Source organism: Cynocephalus volans, chromosome 7 (genome assembly GCF_027409185.1).
Source record: "Cynocephalus volans isolate mCynVol1 chromosome 7, mCynVol1.pri, whole genome shotgun sequence".
Classification (NCBI taxonomy): Eukaryota; Metazoa; Chordata; class Mammalia; order Dermoptera; family Cynocephalidae; genus Cynocephalus; species Cynocephalus volans.
In genome coordinates this window covers 161387099-161406027 of record NC_084466.1, presented here as the reverse complement: position 1 = coordinate 161406027, position 18929 = coordinate 161387099, and the positions used below count along the sequence as shown (strand labels likewise).

The 18929-nt window shown below is 51.1% G+C and overlaps 1 protein-coding gene across 1 annotated transcript in view; it reads right to left on the bottom strand.

The window, feature by feature from the left end:
- Positions 1-18929, bottom strand: part of INPP5A (inositol polyphosphate-5-phosphatase A) — a 219460-nt gene that overhangs the window by 125906 nt on the left and 74625 nt on the right. Inside the window, exon 3 of the mRNA XM_063102348.1 lies at positions 6218-6318. Within this exon, the coding sequence (XP_062958418.1) occupies positions 6218-6318 (101 nt within the window). The remainder of the gene's footprint in view (positions 1-6217; positions 6319-18929) is intronic.

Below are 18929 nucleotides of genomic sequence, written 5' to 3'. Positions count from 1 at the left end.
GGTCAGAGCCCGCAACGGCGAAGATCCGGTGACTTTAAGACACAACGTCAGAAACCACCCAGACCGAAGCGCACAGGAAACACAAGCTAACAAAGCTAGAAGAGCTGCCTGGGCTGGGGACAACATCGAGCAGTCTAGCACCAGGAAACTGGAGTCTGAGAACGAAAGGGAAAGGAAGGAAAAGATAAACAATGTTTAAAGAAGCAATGGACAAACTTTTTCCAGATCTGATTACACCATAAACCTGAAGATTGAAAAAGCTCAGGGAACCCCAGCAGGACAAACTAAGGAAAACGAAATCAAAGCGCGACACAATCAACCACCGCAAACAATCCGTGAAGACAGGATACAGCAGTCGGGGAAAGGCACATCATACACAAGAAAATTGAGACGGGAACAAGGGCTGGATTCTCGTCAGAAACGATGGACACGGATGACAATGGAGCGACACCCTTCAAGCAGTGAGAGAACAAACGATGGCCTGGATTCTATTCCAACAGAAGCATCTTTCAAAAATGAAGACAAAGACCTTTCTCAGACCAACAAAAACCGAGGAGATTCATCAGCAGCTGACTCGGGCTACAATCAACGTTAGAGAAAGGTCCTCGGGCCGGAGGAAAGTGATCCCAGATAAAAGCCGGAATCCACGCAGGAGACGAAGGGCGTCACACAAGGAAACAAACGAGCCAGAAAAACAAATGCCTTCCCTCTTTGCTCCTAATCTTCCAGAAGATGAACACCGCAGTGCATCAGGCATGACACATGCTGCGACAGAGTGCACGTGTGACCGCGGCGCAGGATGCAGGCAGGACATCCCGGCGCAGCGCTCCAAGCTACACGGGCTGCGGCGCGGCCCGGCTGTGCTCACAGGCACCGTGCAGGGGTAGCTGCCCGCGCAGCGTCGCTCTGGCCTTGTCCTCTGTGTGGGACGCCCAGCTTGGCCAACATCTGTCACTTTCTTCTTCTTACTGACTTCGGGGAGCTCTTTATACATTTAAACACCAGTTTTTGTCAGCAATGTGCACTGCAGATCTCTCTTCCCCTTGTGGCTCAACTTCTGGTTTTAGAGCGCCTTTCCATAAACAAAGTCTTTCATTTTAACATTGTCAAATTTATCAGTCTTACCCTTTGCAGGCTGTACTTTTTGCACCTTTTTTGAAGAAATCTCTGCCTGTCCCAAAGCTATAAAGATATTCTCCTACACTTTATTCTCAAATATTTAATTCTGCCTTTACATTTGCATAGTTAATACCACTGAAATTCGTTCTTAAGTAGGGTGGGTGAGACCTGAAGCAGGGACCCAATTTAATTTCCCAGCACAGGAGACAGATGATCCCAGTCCAGGCCTGACCCACGTCACCATGGTTCATGTCCAGACACTGCAGGTGAGAGTTCCTGGCCAGGCCCCATGCTCTATGGCCATTTTCACTGCGTCATAACCAGCCTTGTGGTCTAGTTGAGTAAGAACACCACCTTGCTTTTCTTTTTTTTCTTTTTTAAAAATTTTTATTGAAACAAAATTGATTATACATATTTTGGGGGTTCAACATTGAGATATGTTGATCAAACCAATATTACTAGCATATATATTGTTATAAATTGTAATTATTCTTTATGCCCCTTGTCCAATCTCACCTCATCCCTCTCTATCCCCCTCCCCCCTCTAATTACCCTAGATTTCTTCTCTCCCTCTGAAAGAACAATTACTCTGTTGATTTGTTGCCTAGATGGTCTGTCCAATGCTGAGAGGTGTGATCAGGTCCCCCGATATTATCATAGAGCAGATGCTTCTTCTGTCACTCTGAAATGGGCTTTGTGGAGAAAAACATCCTCTTCTTTTCTTTGGTCTCTGCTGGTGACTCTCTTTGTGTCAACGCACTCCAGTGGCTGGCAGGCCATCTGCGTGGTTGTTCTGGAGTCTAGCCGTTTTCGTGGCAGCTATGGTTATCATCGTGCCTGTGGTGGGCCACTCACATGGAGGTGATGTTTTTGGCATGCTCCTTGGTGCTGGCGGTGTGCCTGGTTGTGGGGAATGTCTGGTCCCTGGCTCCATACCTTGGGTCCCCAAGCAGGCCCCAAGGTGCTGGCACAATGTGCCTGGTTGTGGGTGGGGTGTCTGGTCCCTGGCTCCATGCCTCAAGTCCCCTGGTGGGCCCCAAGGTGCTGGTGGTGTGCCTGGGCCAGAACTAATTTTTTGTCTTTTGCTTACTTCTAACACAGGAGAACTTCCTGTGGGAATGAGTACTTGAGCTATGTTTGTGTTGTTGAGCTAAACTGCGGCTTTGCTGCTGGTTCCCTGGGGAAGGCTTTTTGTGCAGCTCAGGGTTTAATGGTTGACCTTATAGGTACTTCCAGCTCTCCAAAGACTTGGTGCACCTGTGTTGTGTAGAATCTCTGATCTGGGCCTGAGTTTTTTCATCAAACTGCACCCCATGCAGTTCTGCATTCCCAACCAGTCTCCTCTGAGTGGTCCTGCGCTGATTGGGGGTTGGATCGGCTGTCCTTGCTGTGTTCCAGCATTCTCCTGGAGGGCCTGTCTCTCCCACTGCCAGTGCTCCAAACACTTCCCATGGGATGGGCCCTGCACCAGTCCCTTGCGTTGACTCTCTGGCCTCTGAATGGCTCCCTTTTTCAGCTGTTCTGGCTCCTCGCTCCTGCGTGGGTCCATGGGAACCCTATATTAGTGGTCTTGCTGTCCTGGGGGCCACCAAGGCCTTCTTCTCCCCTGCCGCCTCCAAGCAACCCCATCTGAAGGGCACAGCTGTGGCTTCTGCCAGCTCCTACTCCATGTGCTCTGCAGCTCCAGCCTTAAAGCAGCTGTGGCCCGAAATGCTCAGAGCAGTTTTTTCTTTCTCTCATTGTGGCTTCCCCTGCCTTCATGAACTCCAAAGGTCTCTCCTCCTCTTCCTCTGAGTGCCAGTGGCCCCTGCTTGGGTGATGTTGCATTTTTAAAGTGGTAAATTGGTTGATCTGTGGGAGAGAATGATGCTGGGGACTGTCTATTCCACCATCTTGACCGTCTATTCCCCACCTTGCTTTTCTTCAGAATCATTTCAGCTACTCTCGACCCTCTGCTTTTCTATGGTAATTTCAGTTTTAGTTTGTTGAATGCTAGGGAAAATGCCATTAAGATTTTGATTAAAATTGCCTTAAAATTATAGATGATTTTGTGAAAATAAGGGGTTTTTTTTTTTGTAGCAGCTAAAAATTACCGTTTGTTATGCTCAAGGATCTTCTGTGCTGGGAATTCAGCATAAATGGCCCATCCACTCCCACGCCGGGCACCTGGACAGCAAGGACCCAGAGACTGGGCAGCAGCGGCTGGGGTTGTCCAAAGGCCCGTCCACTCCCACACCGGGCACCTGGACAGCAAGGACTCAGAGGCTGGGCGGCGGCAGCTGTAGTCAGCTAAAGGCCCATCCACTTCAACGCTGGGCACTTGGCTGGCAGGGCTCAGTGACTCCATACACCATCCAAACATCCACAGGAGGCCCCCCATGTGTGGCCCAGCAGGAAGCATCACTTTCATTACACTCCACCAGTAGAAACAGTCATGGGATGCCCAGAGTCCAGGAGGCCAAAACTCCCCCCACAGCTGGTGGCCAAGGCCACACTTTAGAGGACACAGAGGATGGCCTTTATTGTCATGCCCCCTTGGAAAAATACCACCCACCACATTGGTCTTTAACAACACCCTGTAAAGTCTTATGCTATAGTAACTAATTCTGTAATTAATATCACAGAATAATAATAAAATAATAAACATATCTTTTACTGTATTTATTAATCATAACTCTAGGTTTCTGCCGTCATCACCAACAGGATTTCTGTGTATTCATGGGGCAGGAGTTCTAACTGATGTGCCCTCATCTGCTAAAGGTTCTTCTCCCCACGTCTCCGTCACCCAAAACAATGGTACCATCTATTCTGAAAACATACTTTACAAAACACACACCCATGGCAGCAAACCTTGTAATGCAAAGGACACCGATTGCTTTCTGGATCCTATGTAGTCTTATTTTAACTTGGTACCAGAAATGCACAGCGACAGGAGAAGACTCAGAGTTTAGGTACAGGCAACCTCACGATAAATGAAGACCTGAAATGGAACAGCACAAAGGCCTCACAGCTGGGCTTTCCATCTGCAGAACTGTGTCTTCTGAACCTAAGAATCTAAGAAGGCAGCTACAGCTCCCTGCACTCAGACAGCACAGGTGCAGAGCTCCGCAGCACTGTCCTTGCAGGTGTGGGTGCCACCTGGGCCACTGGCCCTGCTCTGAGGCACTGCCCACCCACAGCCAGGCTGATAACCACCCCCACCCCTCCCAGAGGCAACATGCAGGGTGCCTCAGGCCCCAGTGTGAGCCATCTCCCACTCTACACGGAGAGTGCTTCAGGACACATGAGAGCCTGAGATGGTCAGTGTTGGGCTTCCACGTGGGAACAGGTGATCTCACATCTGCAGCTGATGCAGCATCCCCCAGCTCTTCAGCTGCATGAGGACTGGTCCAACCAAAACCTAGAAGTGGCCCATGTGCCTCAGACCCTGGACGAGACCAGCTGCCAATGTCCCTGTAGCAGGTCAACCAGAGACTCATGAAGGCACTGTGGCTGACACTGCCCCTTCCCCGAGGGCTACACGCTTGCTGTGGTCAGGCCGGCCCACAAAAAGAGGGCGCAAGGTGGCAGGAGTAGTGGGGAGGCAGTCCAGGCATGAGAGAAATCCGCAGGGAGCCAAATGCCTCTGTCGGGCAAGAGCTTCCCCTGGCTGCTGCACCAGGTGACCCCACGGCCTAGGCAGTGTCTCCAGGAATCTGCTGAGCACCTGTGGCTGGAGCACTGACAAGGGGCAGGTGGACGGGGCTGGGAGGGCAGCGACGGCCATCCTCTCAAGAAGCATCACCTACCAGTGTTTTGCATGAGTATTCTATGTCTTTCCATCAGACAGCACTGTTCTGAGAGAAGCTCGCAGGTATGACCAGGTTGGCCCCAGTGTTCTCTGTAGACATCATGGGCCTCACAGATTTCACCTAGTCAGCAGCAGGAGGGGCCTCGCCAGCTGCAGACAGGAGCTAACAGACAGGAGAGAGGCAGCAGCCACGGGGCTAGGGAGATGCTGGAGACAGCGCCCCACAGCACGGCAGGGAGCCAGGCTTGCCCCAGGCTGTGCCCTCCAGAGGAATCACCGCCAGTCAAGGGCAGCTCCAAGCAGGTCAGCATAGACGTATCTTCAAGAACTTCTGAGAAATAGGAGATGGTCAAAGCTGTGACCTTCTAAGCTATTTCCTTCAACGCCATGCCCTGAGGACAGCAAACAAGACCCCGGGCCATCCCGACACAGTTCCTCCAGTTCCTCCAGCCTTCCGGAATCTCGGTGCTCGTACCCGCTGAAAACCACACTCAGAGTTTGCACTCCTCTCGCAGAAATGTGCATGCTCTATTGTCACCACCCCCTGGTGAATGAATTTAGTCACGAGCAGGAAGCTTACAGAAGTAAGACTCACAGGAGGCAGAATGGCAGGAAACAGCCTGAGCGCAGACAGGGCTCCCAGGCCCCGGGAATGCAGAGCAAGAGGAAAAGGGATGCCCTGGCAGCTGGACGGGACGCCCACTTGTGAGCTGGGAGTGTGGGGGGCTGAGCGTCAGCTCCTTCCTGCTCTCAGACATCACAGCCTTCATTTCCCAGATCACCCAGGCACCTTGGTACCTCTTCTTCCCCAGGGGGACCCGGAGATCTGTCCTGTAAGGGGCCACAGGGCATGCAGGCATGCATGTGGCAGATGCAACTGCACACATGGCTCCTCCCTCCTAAATGATGGAGATGTCACCTCCCACCACAACAGACACTGCCAAGTGCTACATGGACACCAGTCCTCCACCGTCCACCACACCAGCACCAGAGCCCGCAATGTGGGGCCTTGGGCACACACTAACAGGGACCGCTCTGTCTGGCCCCCAGCCTGAAAAGTGCAGACGCACACCACTTCTTCAAACAGTGGCTGTCACTCTGCAGTTTGTGTACCTGCCCGGAGTCTGAGAAGCCACACTGCCATGCATCTGGCCACACCTTCCTCAATGGAAAATTGTGACTCACCCAGGTGACACGCAGGTAAAGGTGAGTCCTGAAGGTGGGGATCACACTACCATCAGAAGACCCTCACCAGCACCCCGCACCCTTGGGGTAAGCAGAGAGCATCGGACCCAGCCCCAGACTTACTTGACAAACTTGTCCACGTGGGACATGGAGGCCTCGTAGTTCTTCCCTCCAAACTCCTGACAGTGCAGGGCCATGAAGTGCGGCTTGTGTGTGTGCACGATCTGGACAAGGAGAGAAGCACACATGGTCAGGGTTGCTAGAGCCATCTGCAGGGCTGCACGATGGCGCAGCCACCCGCGTGTCCCCGAGCACCACAGGGGCTGGCAGGACGGAGGCCATACACGTGCAACTGTGGCCTCTCTGGAGCAAATTCTAGGAATCACGCCACTTTCACACTCCCAGTTATTTTATTTCCAGTGTCCTCCATTCCTATCACTTCCTTATACAAGGTTCGGAATTTCTCAGAACCTTCTTCAGTCATCCAGGGACATTTCTTCCAACCATAAAAGAGCAGCACGTGCTCACTGTGGAACATCTAGAGAGCTCCCAAGAGCAAATAATCAAGGCGCCATCTCCCCAGATCCTTGGGCATGCCCTACAAGGGGCACACACGCGTGTGAGCAAGCACGCGTCAGCCTGCTTGTGAAGTATGCTCACTGGTGTGTGTGAGCATGTGCAGGCACACGTAAGTGTGTGTGCACGTGTGAGCATGTGCATGTCTGTGTGCAAACTCGGGCACATAAACTTTTAACATATCTGGAACCCTCAAGGCTAACTTCCCCTAAGCATGCAGCAGAGTTCAATGTCAGAAGCGCCACACACCCACATCCTGCATCCTCCAGGAACTGTGAGGCAGGGTTCCACCGCCTCATGGTAGTAACTCACCCGAGGCCACAAGGCCACAGCAGCAGAGCCAGGACTCACACCTGAGCCTGGAATCATGGCCACAGGTCCACCCGCTCGCAGACCCACCCCAACACCACGCTGCCGCCATCCAGGTTCCCAGGCCCTGGACAGTACACGTTTCTGAGGTCACCAGCAAAGATTCTGACTTCACTAATCCCCACTGCAGCACAATGAATTTGTCCTGAACCGTTATAATTAAAGAGCAGCATAGTGAACGTCCCTAGCAATGCAACTTTGTGGTGGTCAGGAAATTCCATGAGGACTGTGACGGCAGCACAGTCTTCCGGGAGCTTCAGCCAGCTGCACTCTGCACCCACCCTCCACCACACAAGGACGTCCGCTCGGCCACAACAAGCCCTGGGTGGGCAAGAGGCCAAGCAGCTGGGGGTCCCCTGAACAGCACGAGGCACTTGCTGGCCCTGCTCTCCTGGAGCATGGGGGGGTGCAGTGCCTCATGGGGCTAGCAGTGCCCCAAAGGCCACCAAGGGGCGTGGCCCAGATGGAAGGTGTGCAGCCTGGCCTGGGTGAGGGAGGGAAGGCAGAGGTGGAGAAGGAGCCAGTGGCGTCACTGCCTCCACAAGGCTGAGGCTGGAGGGTGGTAGAGAACCCCAGGGCCTGGGCCACAAGGGCACTTAGAGCCAAGCGATTTAGAAGTTACCCAAGCACAATGAGTGTCCTGGCTTTGTCGAAGCCACCCGCTCCGCTCCTTCTGTGCACTGAAAATGGCTATCTGGTTCTGGGTGTCTCTTCCCCACTGGCTGGCTCTGAGCATTGCCAAAACCCCATAGACCATCACCCACCCCAAACATACCACCCCAGAGGCAGAGCCTACCTGCACAAGGTGACCTACCTAATGACCCCCGAAATGCACCCCACCCTGAATGCGAGCACGCGAAACCCAGCCTCGGTCATCATTTCATGCCAGAGCTGGGCTGTTCTGGAAATAATGGCTATGCCGACGAGACAGAAGAGAGGCTGCACGCAGGACCTGGCCAGGCTGGGGCACAGGCAGCCCTGGGGCATGGGGACGCAAGGGCGCTGACACGCAGCAGGAGTGGTCAGGCCTGGCACAGTGTCACCTCCACCTACAAATGCCACAACCAGCCCTGCAGCGTGGCAGCAGCACCCACAGCGGTTGTCCTGCTCAAGACACATCTGGATGAAGGCCACCACCACGCGGTCCAGCACTGCTGACAGGGATTGCACCTTAGCAGCTTACGGGCATGACCTGCAACACGGGACATGGTTTTGCAAAGGGAGAGAGGGGATTCTGATGAGACAAACTGTGTAAGCCCCGCATGGCAAAAGCATCAATATTTGATGCCAGCTGGTTAAGTTGTAGATTTTCCTGGCTTGCTCTTTCTTCTTCTCTTAAAAATGAGTTTATTGAAAATTCACGAGTGATTTTCATTTCCCATTAAACACAAGCCTCAGCTCCCTACCACTCTGGAACACAGCCCAGTGCCTAGGGGACCGGGAGCTAGGGTGTGCCTCACATTCACAGGACACTGAGCAGAACCCTAGCCTAGCACAGGCCCGGAAAAGAGAGTGCCCGAGACGATCTGGACTCCACCTGTCCCACACCTGCCAGGTGCCCCGGCCACTAACACTTCACAGACATCTCTACAGATGGTACATCCATCACTAAAATGGAACAACGACACTAACCAGTTGCAGGATAGCCTTTGTATCAAGTAACATTTACCAACCAGGAAATATTTTGGGATAGTTTCCTCGCCTATGGCATGATTTGCAAATCATACAAATGACCTCAGTCAAAAGATGCTCAGGGCCAGCCCTGGGGTCACTAAACAGGCTTCAGAGCCCAAGGAGCCCATGTCACACAGCAGCCCTGCTGAGGGATGCAAGGTTCTCATCACAAGAGTCACCACTGGCTCCATGGTGCATAAGGGCTCTTCCCCCAGCCCTCTGCAGCTTCCTGACACAGCACACCACACCATGGTCCCTCCATGACTCCCTGCTTTTAATGGCAAAAACGAGGACCGTCATGGAGGGGGCTCCGAATTCCACAGTGAGAAGCTTCCTACCTGGAATTCTCTTCCACCACGTTATCTTTTCATCGCACTCCTGACACTGCCATGTTCCATGAGAAACTTAACACAAACCGCATAAGATTCCTCGGCACATGCAGATAGTTATGAGGGCCATCATCTCTTTCGTGACTTGAGTGAATGCTTAATCCTGTGCTCTGTCCAGTTTCCAAGAATTCTGCCAAATGTTCACTCACCCAGTTCCACTAGAGGGGAGGGTAAGATGCAAAGTGTAGCAGTGCCTGGGGCTGAGACCAGGGCATCAGTATCGAGAGGCTCTCCTGCACTTTGTCTTCTACTAAAGAAAGAAGTGACAGTAAGGCTAGTTGTCATGGAAATCATAACTGTGACAACAATCAGACGGCCCCCAGATGAGCCAAGGGAAGCCACGTTTGCACAGCTTCCCACTAAAAGGATAGCCCGGGGATGCCTCCACATTCTGGGCTGTGGACTAAAGCCGACTCCAGCTGAGGAAGGCGTTGACCCCACAGCACGTAGACTGAAGCATGTAGTCTGTGACAAGTAGCCGTCCTCATGCACATCTGCAGTACATCACTGTCCTCGTGCACTTCCTCTGTAGCGCGCAGCCATCCTCATGCACATCTGCAGTACATAACTGTCCTCATGCACTTCCTCTGTGGCGCGCAGCCGTCCTCATGCACATCTGCAGTACGTAACTGTCCTCATGCACTTCCTCTGTGGCGCGCAGCCGTCCTCATGCACATCTGCAGTACGTGACTGTCCTCATGCACTTCCTCTGTGGCGCACAGCCGTCCTCATGCACATCTGTAGTACATAACTGTCCTCATGCACTTCCTCTGTGGTGCGCAGCCATCCTCATGCACATCTGCAGTACGTAACTGTCCTCATGCACTTCCTCTGTTGTGCGCAGCCATCCTCATGCACATCTGTAGTACATAACTGCCCTCGTGCACCTCCTCTGTGGCGCGCAGCCATCCTCATGCACATCTGTAGTACATAACTGTCCTCATGTACGTCCTCTGCGACACACAACCATCCTCATGCACATCTGCATTACGTAACTGTCCTCATGCACATCTGCAGTATGTGACTGTCCTTATGCACATCTGCAGGATGTAACCATCCTCATGCACTCCCTCTGCGGCACACAGCCGTCCTTTGCAGATCTTTGACTGTCCACTTCAATCTAAATTCCAAGTAATGCCTTCCCTCTCAACATGATTTTTTTTGTTGTTTAAACAGAAATAGCCTTTTATGGCACAAAATTCAATATTTACATCACATAAAACTCTTCAATGGTTTAACTCTGATCCTGTATATTTCCAAAAAAGTGGAGGGATCTAAACCTAACAACTACATAATGAGTCAGCTGTTGGTCCCAACTGTGGGTCCCAGATAGACTGAACCACACCAATCTCCCCGGGCAGGCCTTGGTGCCTCGGACACAAGCTCGTTCCTAAGAAAGCCACATTTCAGCAGCGCTCGCCTCCAAAGCAAACGGGGCGGGGATAACCCCCAATGGGCAGACAAGGCAGTGGATCCCTGGCAAACACCTCAGTGGGACAGAGCAGGCAGAACAGGCAAGAGGGGATTCTGCTAAGAGGTCAGAGCAGCTGCTGTAGTCGAAAAAGAGCTCACACGTAGGAAGCACCCTCGGGATTCAGGTCAAACAAGACACACGGCACGTGCAGGTCTCGCTGCTCGCTGCCAGACTTCACAGAAGTAAGAGCACAGGAGAGAGATGGTTCAAGCCCAGAGGAGGCAAGCAAGCCGGAGTATGAGAAGCCAGCAGATTTTCAGGAGAGTGAAAGCACAAAGAAGCGGCAACCAACCCAGCTAAACACAGCCGCCAGACCTGCTTGTGATAGACAGGCAACCTTGGGGGCAGTTGTGCTGGGTGAGGCCCCAGGGCCTAGAGACTGGCTGCTGATGCCTCAGGAGGGCACAGAGCCCGGGCCCTGCAGGTGCAGCCATGGCGGCTCCTACTCCACTTGGCAGGGGGGGACTCAAAGAGCAAGGCGCTGGGCTCCGCACACCAGACACAGCAGACCAAGACCAGCATCGTTCTCAAACACAGGGTGAGGGCTTGCCCCGTACCCAATGGGCAAGTCGCCAATCCACTGCAGACCACCCCACCTGGCCTGTGTGCCCGCCTGACAAGCTGCAGCAAACCGTGGCCAGGGCACATAAAGGATGGAGACAACGTACAGCAGAAGGCAGGGGAATCCGCGACAGAGGCGCCCGTGAAGCCAGCATCCTTCCTCAGAGAGGCTGCAGACGCAACGGCCCTGGCTGGAGAACCTGGAGGAGCAGCAGCCCCCACGACCAACGCAAGCACTGGGAGGGAGAGAGAGAGAGAGAGAGAGAGAGAGAGAGAGCGCCGAGGACCCGGCAGACCTTAGAAGATGCGAGGACTCTGCGCATAACTTTGTGGCAACATATTTGACAATTCAGATGAAACAGACAGACACAATCTGCCAGAACTGAGCAAAGAGAACATCCCAGTGAGTCCTCTTTTTATTGCAGAAGCTGGGTCTGTAACTAAAAACCTCTCAGAGAGGGCTGGCCAGTTAGCTCGGTTGGTTAGAGCAGGCCTTGTGACACCAGGTTCAAGGGTTCAGTTCCCCACACTGGCCAGCCACCGAAAAAAAACCTCTCAGAAACAACGCTGATTGTCACAAGGTCCCGGGAAACAGGGGAGTTCACTGCCCACCCAGGCAGGGTACAGGCCCAGTCCCGCCCACGAGGACACAGAGAAGGTCTGGAAACATAGGCATCCATCGCTCTGCTGAGTTGGAAGGGTTAGGGTTGGGCAGGGGTCAAAGGACTCTTCAGACTTCTCAGTCAAGTTTTAATATTTTTAGCAAAAGAGTACATTTGTGCATTACTTGTGTAATAACAGTGAAATGTTTTTAAAAGAACAGGGACACAGGAAACTTTCAGGCAGGAGCTTGGGGGGCGTGGCAAGAGGGTTAACCAGGTTCCAGCTAACCAAACCTTTGCTGTAAACGTCTTCTTTTTAAACCTAGCTCTCTGTCTTGCCTCGGTACATGTGGAATCGATTTCTACCTTTGTCTGAAAACCAGGAACTGAGTGCGGCCTCTGCACCACCAACTTGGCCACGTCTTCTCATACAGCCACAGGGAATGAGGAGCAAAGGGGCGGGAGATGTGGGCCGAGGGCTGGCCCGCCTGGAGAGCCCCCTGTGTGCACACGTGCCTCTCTCACACCAGAGGCCACTTGAGGAGGTTCTCCGTGATGACGAGGTCTTGCCCGAGCTACGGGAAGTCTGGAGACCACGACGCATCCTTCAGCAAAGCCTCCTGACCTGTTTGAGCTTCGTCCATGAACTCAGGACAAGATCTGAATCCACAGACAGGAGGAGGTATCCATTCGTGAGCTGCTGTGAGGCAGGGCCAAGCAGGTCACCACTGCACTGGATGTGTCTCCATGTTGCACACAGTGACCCAACAACACTCCCTTTCTACTGGACTGGGCATGACTTCAGTGGTATCAACAAAACACGCACTTATTCAAAGTTTCCCAAGCTGAGAAGATTTCAGGGACATGACTATGAAGATGAGGATTGTGAATAGTTATAACGTGATAAAATTACCACTGAACTCCATCCACATGGAAGGGTCCCGCTAATTTACACCAGAACAGCTCAGCTGCACTTGAAAGCATGTGTACATTAAATGGGCACACAGTGGCTGAGCCTCCACCAGCGGAGGCCAGAGCTCAGCAGATGGAAGGGAGCCTCCGCCTGGACATGCTGGGGCAGGAGAGACAGTCACAACGCCTCGCAGCTCCTAAACAAGCACCATCACACGAAAGGAGGTGTGCTTGGAGTTCAATGACTTTGTCGATGACTAGCTTCCACTGGTATGACGTAGGGTGTCACTTCAAAGGAACGAAGTGGTAAAGGAGCTGCAGCTGAGCTAACTCACAGCTACACACCGTGTGCTCAAGTAGCCAGCACATCAGGGTCCACAGAAAACCAAAGGTGCAACAAGAAACACAGCACTGACGTGAACAGGGACTGATCAGTGAGCTGCATCAAGACGATTCCAGGACACCAGAACCTCTAAGAAGTCACCCCGCAGGCAGCTGGAGGCCCCAGGAAAGCGCCGCACACTTGTCCAGCTTCACACGGAGGCTTCTGTCCCTCTGCCTGAAGTGCCCAACCCCTAGCAGTTCCCCACATCTGCTGACCCCGCCCCCTGGCAGGTGGGCTCCATGATGTCACCCAGGAAGGCTACCCACAACCATCCTGTTGACCGTTAACCTCCGTCCCCTCTGTGGCCACTGGACGCTCCCCATGCCCTCCTCCCATTGGACTGTGAGCCCCAAAACCTGCATGCGCCAAAACCTGTCTACGTTGGGGGATCCTGCTGGTGCTCACCACATCCTAGACACCCCCTGGACCACTCTGACAACTCACTAGAGGTGACAAAACCCTTAGGTGCCACCTCTCACACAAAGCTGAAGTAAGAGGACATTTCAAACACAAAAAATGACATACAAGAAAAAGCATAATGTTTCCCTACATTTAAAAAAGGTTATGCAGAAATGTAACCTAAACAGGAATACTGTTACATTTCCTTTGAAAACAAAGTTATCAAAATGACAAGATCTATATCATGAAAAATTTCAGAAGAAAAGGAAAGAATGCTTACGGAGAGACCACAGCGCTGAATGACAGAAATGACGCTATCGCTCCTCTGCACCCACAAACCAAACAATCTCCACACACACGTTTCACCTACAACAAAAGGCTCCATTTGAAGCTTTTATTAAATAGACTGGCTTGGGGTCAAAGACCAAGTTCAGAAAACTCTGTCCTTTCGGGGCCGGCCCGTGGCTCACTTGGGAGAGTGCGGTGCTGATAACACCAAGGCCACGGGTTCAGATCCCATATAGGGATGGCCGGTTTGCTCACTGGGTGAGCGTGGTGCTGACAACACCAAGCCAAGGGTTAAGATCCCCTTACCAGTCATCTTAAAAAAAAAGAAAAGAAGAAAGAAAACTCTGTCCTTTGGCAGCAGGTAATCACGCCCAGCAGGTGCGGGCGAAGGGAGACGTCTGACTATGTCTACCAGGAAGCCAGATTAACTATTGCATATGAGAACTGTACCCTCACCTGACATTATAAGCTCCATCTAGGGTAAGCTATTACAGTCTAGAATGGACCAAAACAAAAAATACGTGAATATGTAATGACACTAAAGACTCCCACCTATTGAAATCAGGACATTACTCTGAATTAGGACTTTCTTTGGAACTCTGGTGAGTAAAGAGAAAGAAGCAGGAATTCATCCTGCCTTTCTTAGACAATGTGTATCTCTGGAAGACGAACAGAGGCGGGCAAGCCTTCTTCCCGGACACATCCCGAACATCGACTAACGAGAAGGAACAGTGGCATTAGAACACAGCCCTTTACAATCTGAATGAGAAAACAAACCCACACAGTGACCATCAACGGCTGCTGATTTCACAGGAGAGACACAGGCGGACAGAGAAAGGGAGAGAGTGCCTCCTGCTGGGCGCGCGCGGCACCACAGACGAAGCGTTCTGGTGAGCAAGGTGAGCCCAGGTCTGCTCTGGAGGACACCACTCGCAGGATGCGGGGAGTCAGACGCATTATGCACCACCACAGGGCGCCACAGCAGCAAGACCATGAGAAACACTGTGGGGAAACACCTGGGCTTCTTCAGCAGGTCAACTGCTGCAGGGACAAGGAACGACAGAAGGAGCCGAGAGGAATGAAGATGTGCAGGGACATACCAGCCTGCGTGGCTCACAAAGCCATCAGCAGGAGCTCGCTTCTGCAGGTAAGCATGAGCCCCGAGCCAAACCCTCCCACTGAGGACGACTACACACTGAAAACAAAGCAGATTCCCCCCGAGGGCTCTGAGAAGTGGCAAGCAGGCAGACCGTGGAGGGGACCAAACCTGGAGAGTGACCCACACAGTTCCTTCCTTCCAACAGCTTTGCCTGCGGTGGAGCCACACTGGGGGAAGCAGCAGAGTGCAGACCCCACAAACTCCAGAAGGAAGCCCACCATCTTCCTGGCCAAAAGAACAACGAAAAAAGCCAAAGCAGGCTGGAGAGTACAGAGGGAATCCCGGAGGGCAGAGAGCTAGAAAAGGGACCTCCAAGTCTGTGCCTAAACCCACTCATGTCTCAGTGTGACCCTGAACCATGCAGGTGTGGGGCAGACTTAGCAGCAGAGTGAAGGCTTTGAGAACCGAGGTGAGATCTGCCCACCCCCCACAGAGGGCAGGACAGAGCTTGTGGTCTGAACCCATCAGGGTGAACTTCCGCTAACAGAGACGATCAGAAACCCAGAGTCTACACAGCACTGCATTCACAATGACTAGGACACGACCCAAACTGCTCAGGATATGGAAAATATGACCCACCATCAACGGAAAAGATGATGAACACATGTCAACACTAACCTGACATGGTGCTGGCCATATCAGAGAAAGACTTTAAAGCAGCTACTGTAACTAGGTCCAGGAGATAAAAGTAGACGCTCTTGAAATGAAAGATAGAAAACCTCAATAGGGAAACAGAAACTACAAAAGAGAAATGAATGGAAATTTTAAAAACTAAAAAATATATACAATATTGGAAAATAAATTATTGAAAGGACTGAAGGAGAAATGAAGATGACAGAGAAAAAAAAATCAGTGGATTTGAAGATAAATCAACAGAAATACTAAAACCAAAGAACAGAAAGAAAAAAGGTTTAGCCAAAGCAAACAGAGCCTCAGGGGCCTGTGGGAAAATGCCAGAAGGTCTAACATATGCTTAATTGGAATCGGAATCGCAGAAGGATGGGAAAAAAGGGATTAGGGCAGGAAAAAAGTTTTGATAGAATAACAGCCAAAGTGTTCCCTAATTTGGTGAAAGACATAAACTTGAAGGTTCTAGATCGTCAGTGAATGCCTAGCAAGATAAACGCAAAGAAAATCATATCCAGTCACATCATAGTCAAACTGATAAAAACCAAAAATAAAGATCATAAAACCAGCCACAATACATACAGGAGCATAAGAACTCAAATTATCATGAATTCCCCATAAGAGCATTTGGAGGCCAAAAGACAGTGAAACGTCTCTAAAGCACTGAAAGAACAGAAGAAAAAAGTCAACCCAGAAGCCAATGTCCAGTGAAAACATCCTTCAGGAATGAAAGCAAAGTAAGAATATTTTCATACACAACAAAACCAACAGAATCTTTCGCCAGCAGAGCAGCTCCACACTAAAGACTGCTCTTAAGAGCGAAGGGAAGAGATGCCTGGGGCAACCTGGACCTTCAAGAATGAAGGAAAAGCAGCAAACATGGGAAGTATCTGGGTAAATGGAGAAGGTTATTTTCTTCTTCTTAGCTTCTTTAAAAGATGTACAAGGACCTTCCAGGGAAGCTGAAGACAGCCTACCCCCCAAATACTTGCTCCCCCAATTTTACATATAGTAAAACATACTCACATTTTATATATATGCATCTATTTAAATACATATTATGTATATAATGTATAAACCACATAAACTAGATAATATGTAATTATACTGATATAGAGAGAATCACCTAAACGACAGCCTTGTACAGCTCAAAGAGACGTGGAAACCACAAAATAACCGTGAGGGATGTATGCTCGCGTCCTCCGCTCCTGTCCCCGGCACGAGGCTGTGCGATGCATGAAGGCGGACCACGAAGCTGGGGACACAGGATGGAGGCGCTGGTGGCAGACTAGGATACGGCCAGGAGGCACATGTGGAGCGCTGCTTCCAGAGAAGACAAAAAGATAAAAAAGAGGGAGAAGCAGCCTGGGCAACTAAGTGGTAAAGGAGAGAGAGGAAACGGGTGGAAGTCAAAAAGACAATCATCAGACCAGAGAACGGACAGCCAGCCCTCTGCCCATCATCAGAAAGCAAACTCACAGCAGCCGAGGCACCGGGGCTTGCGAGCCGGACAGAAGAGGGTGCTATTGAACTGGAATCTCGTAAAACACCCTGCAGTACCACTGAAAGTGAACCAATGCTCAGAAAGTCCCTACAAAGCCAACGTAGGAAAACAAGGAAACAAAATTTCACACACACACGCTCTGGAGAAAACGCCTCCACCCCAGAAAAACCACCACGGAGAGTAAAATTAAAGTCTACTCTGCACACAGAGTTAAATGTACTCAAAAGAAGCATCTGAGAATAAGAAAAACCACCTGGAATCAGACACGCAAACCTGAAGTAGAAACGGATGAGAGAGAGACAGACAGAGAGAGAGACAGACAGAGACAGAGAGATAGACAGAGAGACAGAGAGACAGAGACAGAGATAGAGAGAGAGACAGAGAGACAGAGAGAGAGACAGAAAGAGGCAGAGAGACAGAGAGAGAGAGACAGTGAGAGACAGAGACAGAGAGACAGAGACAGAGACAGAGAGGCAGAGAGACAGAGACAGAGAGAGACAGAGACAGAGACAGAGACAGAGACAGACAGAGAGACAGAGAGAGACAGAGACAGAGATAGAGAGGCAGAGAGACAGAGAGACAGAGAGAGGCAGAGAGACAGAGAGGCAGAGAGAGGCAGAGAGACAGAGAGGCAGAGAGAGGCAGAGAGAGACAGAGAGAGACAGAGAGAGAGACAGAGAGAGGCAGAGACAGACAGAGAGAGAGGCAGAGAGACAGAGAGAGAGAGAGACAGAGAGGCAGAGAGACAGAGAGAGAGAGAGACAGAGAGACAGAGAGAGAGGCAGAGAGACAGAGAGAGAGGCAGAGAGAGAGAGGCAGAGAGAGGCAGAGAGAGGCAGAGAGAGAGACAGAGAGAGACAGAGAGAGAGACAGAGAGAGGCAGAGACAGACAGAGAGAGAGGCAGAGAGACAGAGAGAGAGAGAGACAGAGAGACAGAGAGAGAGGCAGAGAGACAGAGAGAGAGGCAGAGAGAGAGAGGCAGAGAGAGGCAGAGAGAGGCAGAGAGAGAGACAGAGAGAGACAGAGAGAGAGGCAGAGAGAGAGACAGAGAGACAGAGAGAGAGACAGAGAGAGGCAGAGAGAGGCAGAGACAGACAGAGAGAGAGAGACAGAGAGAGGCAGAGAGAGACAGAGAGAGGCAGAGAGAGACAGAGAGACAGAGAGAGAGAGACAGAGAGGCAGAGAGACAGAGAGAGAGACAGAGAGACAGAGAGACAGAGAGAGAGACAGACAGACAGACAGACAGAGAGACAAAGAAAGCACTGACCAACCTCAAGACAGAGATGGAAGAAAAAGGCTCAACAGCCACAGAGAGGAAGAACTAACCGCACAGCACACCAGGGAGAACCAAGTGAAAGGAAAATTCAACAGGGGCATAAAGCCAGAAAAATCAACCGAGAAAGTGAGAATGGGAGACAGGCAAGCGGGGAAGCACGGGCACGCTACCCCAAAGAAGGCAGAACAGCGGGACAGAACCGACGCTTGAAATGTGATCCAAGGAGGGTTTTCAATGAGCGGGTCCAATCCCTGTACCAGCCAGCTGCCAAAGGAAAGGAAAAGAAAAAGACCCGAGCATACACACTGAAAAGCCTACTGAGTACCTGAGAAAATTAACCCCAAACAATCAATTCCAAAACACATCCTAGGAAAACTATTAGATTTCAAAGATAAAGATAAAATCTCCAAGCCTCCAGGTAAAAAGATCAATTAACAATGAAGTCAAAAGAATTAGACAGGCACCGAGCTTTCAAAACCAACATACAAACTAAGGCAGCGATAGAATATCGTTTTCAAAGTCTTCTTAAAAATCTCATGAAATAAAGTATAAACCAAGGATTTATACTTGGTACCCAGCCAAGTGTCCTTCAGATATCAAAGCTATGGAAAAGCAGTTTTCAACATACAAAGACTGAGG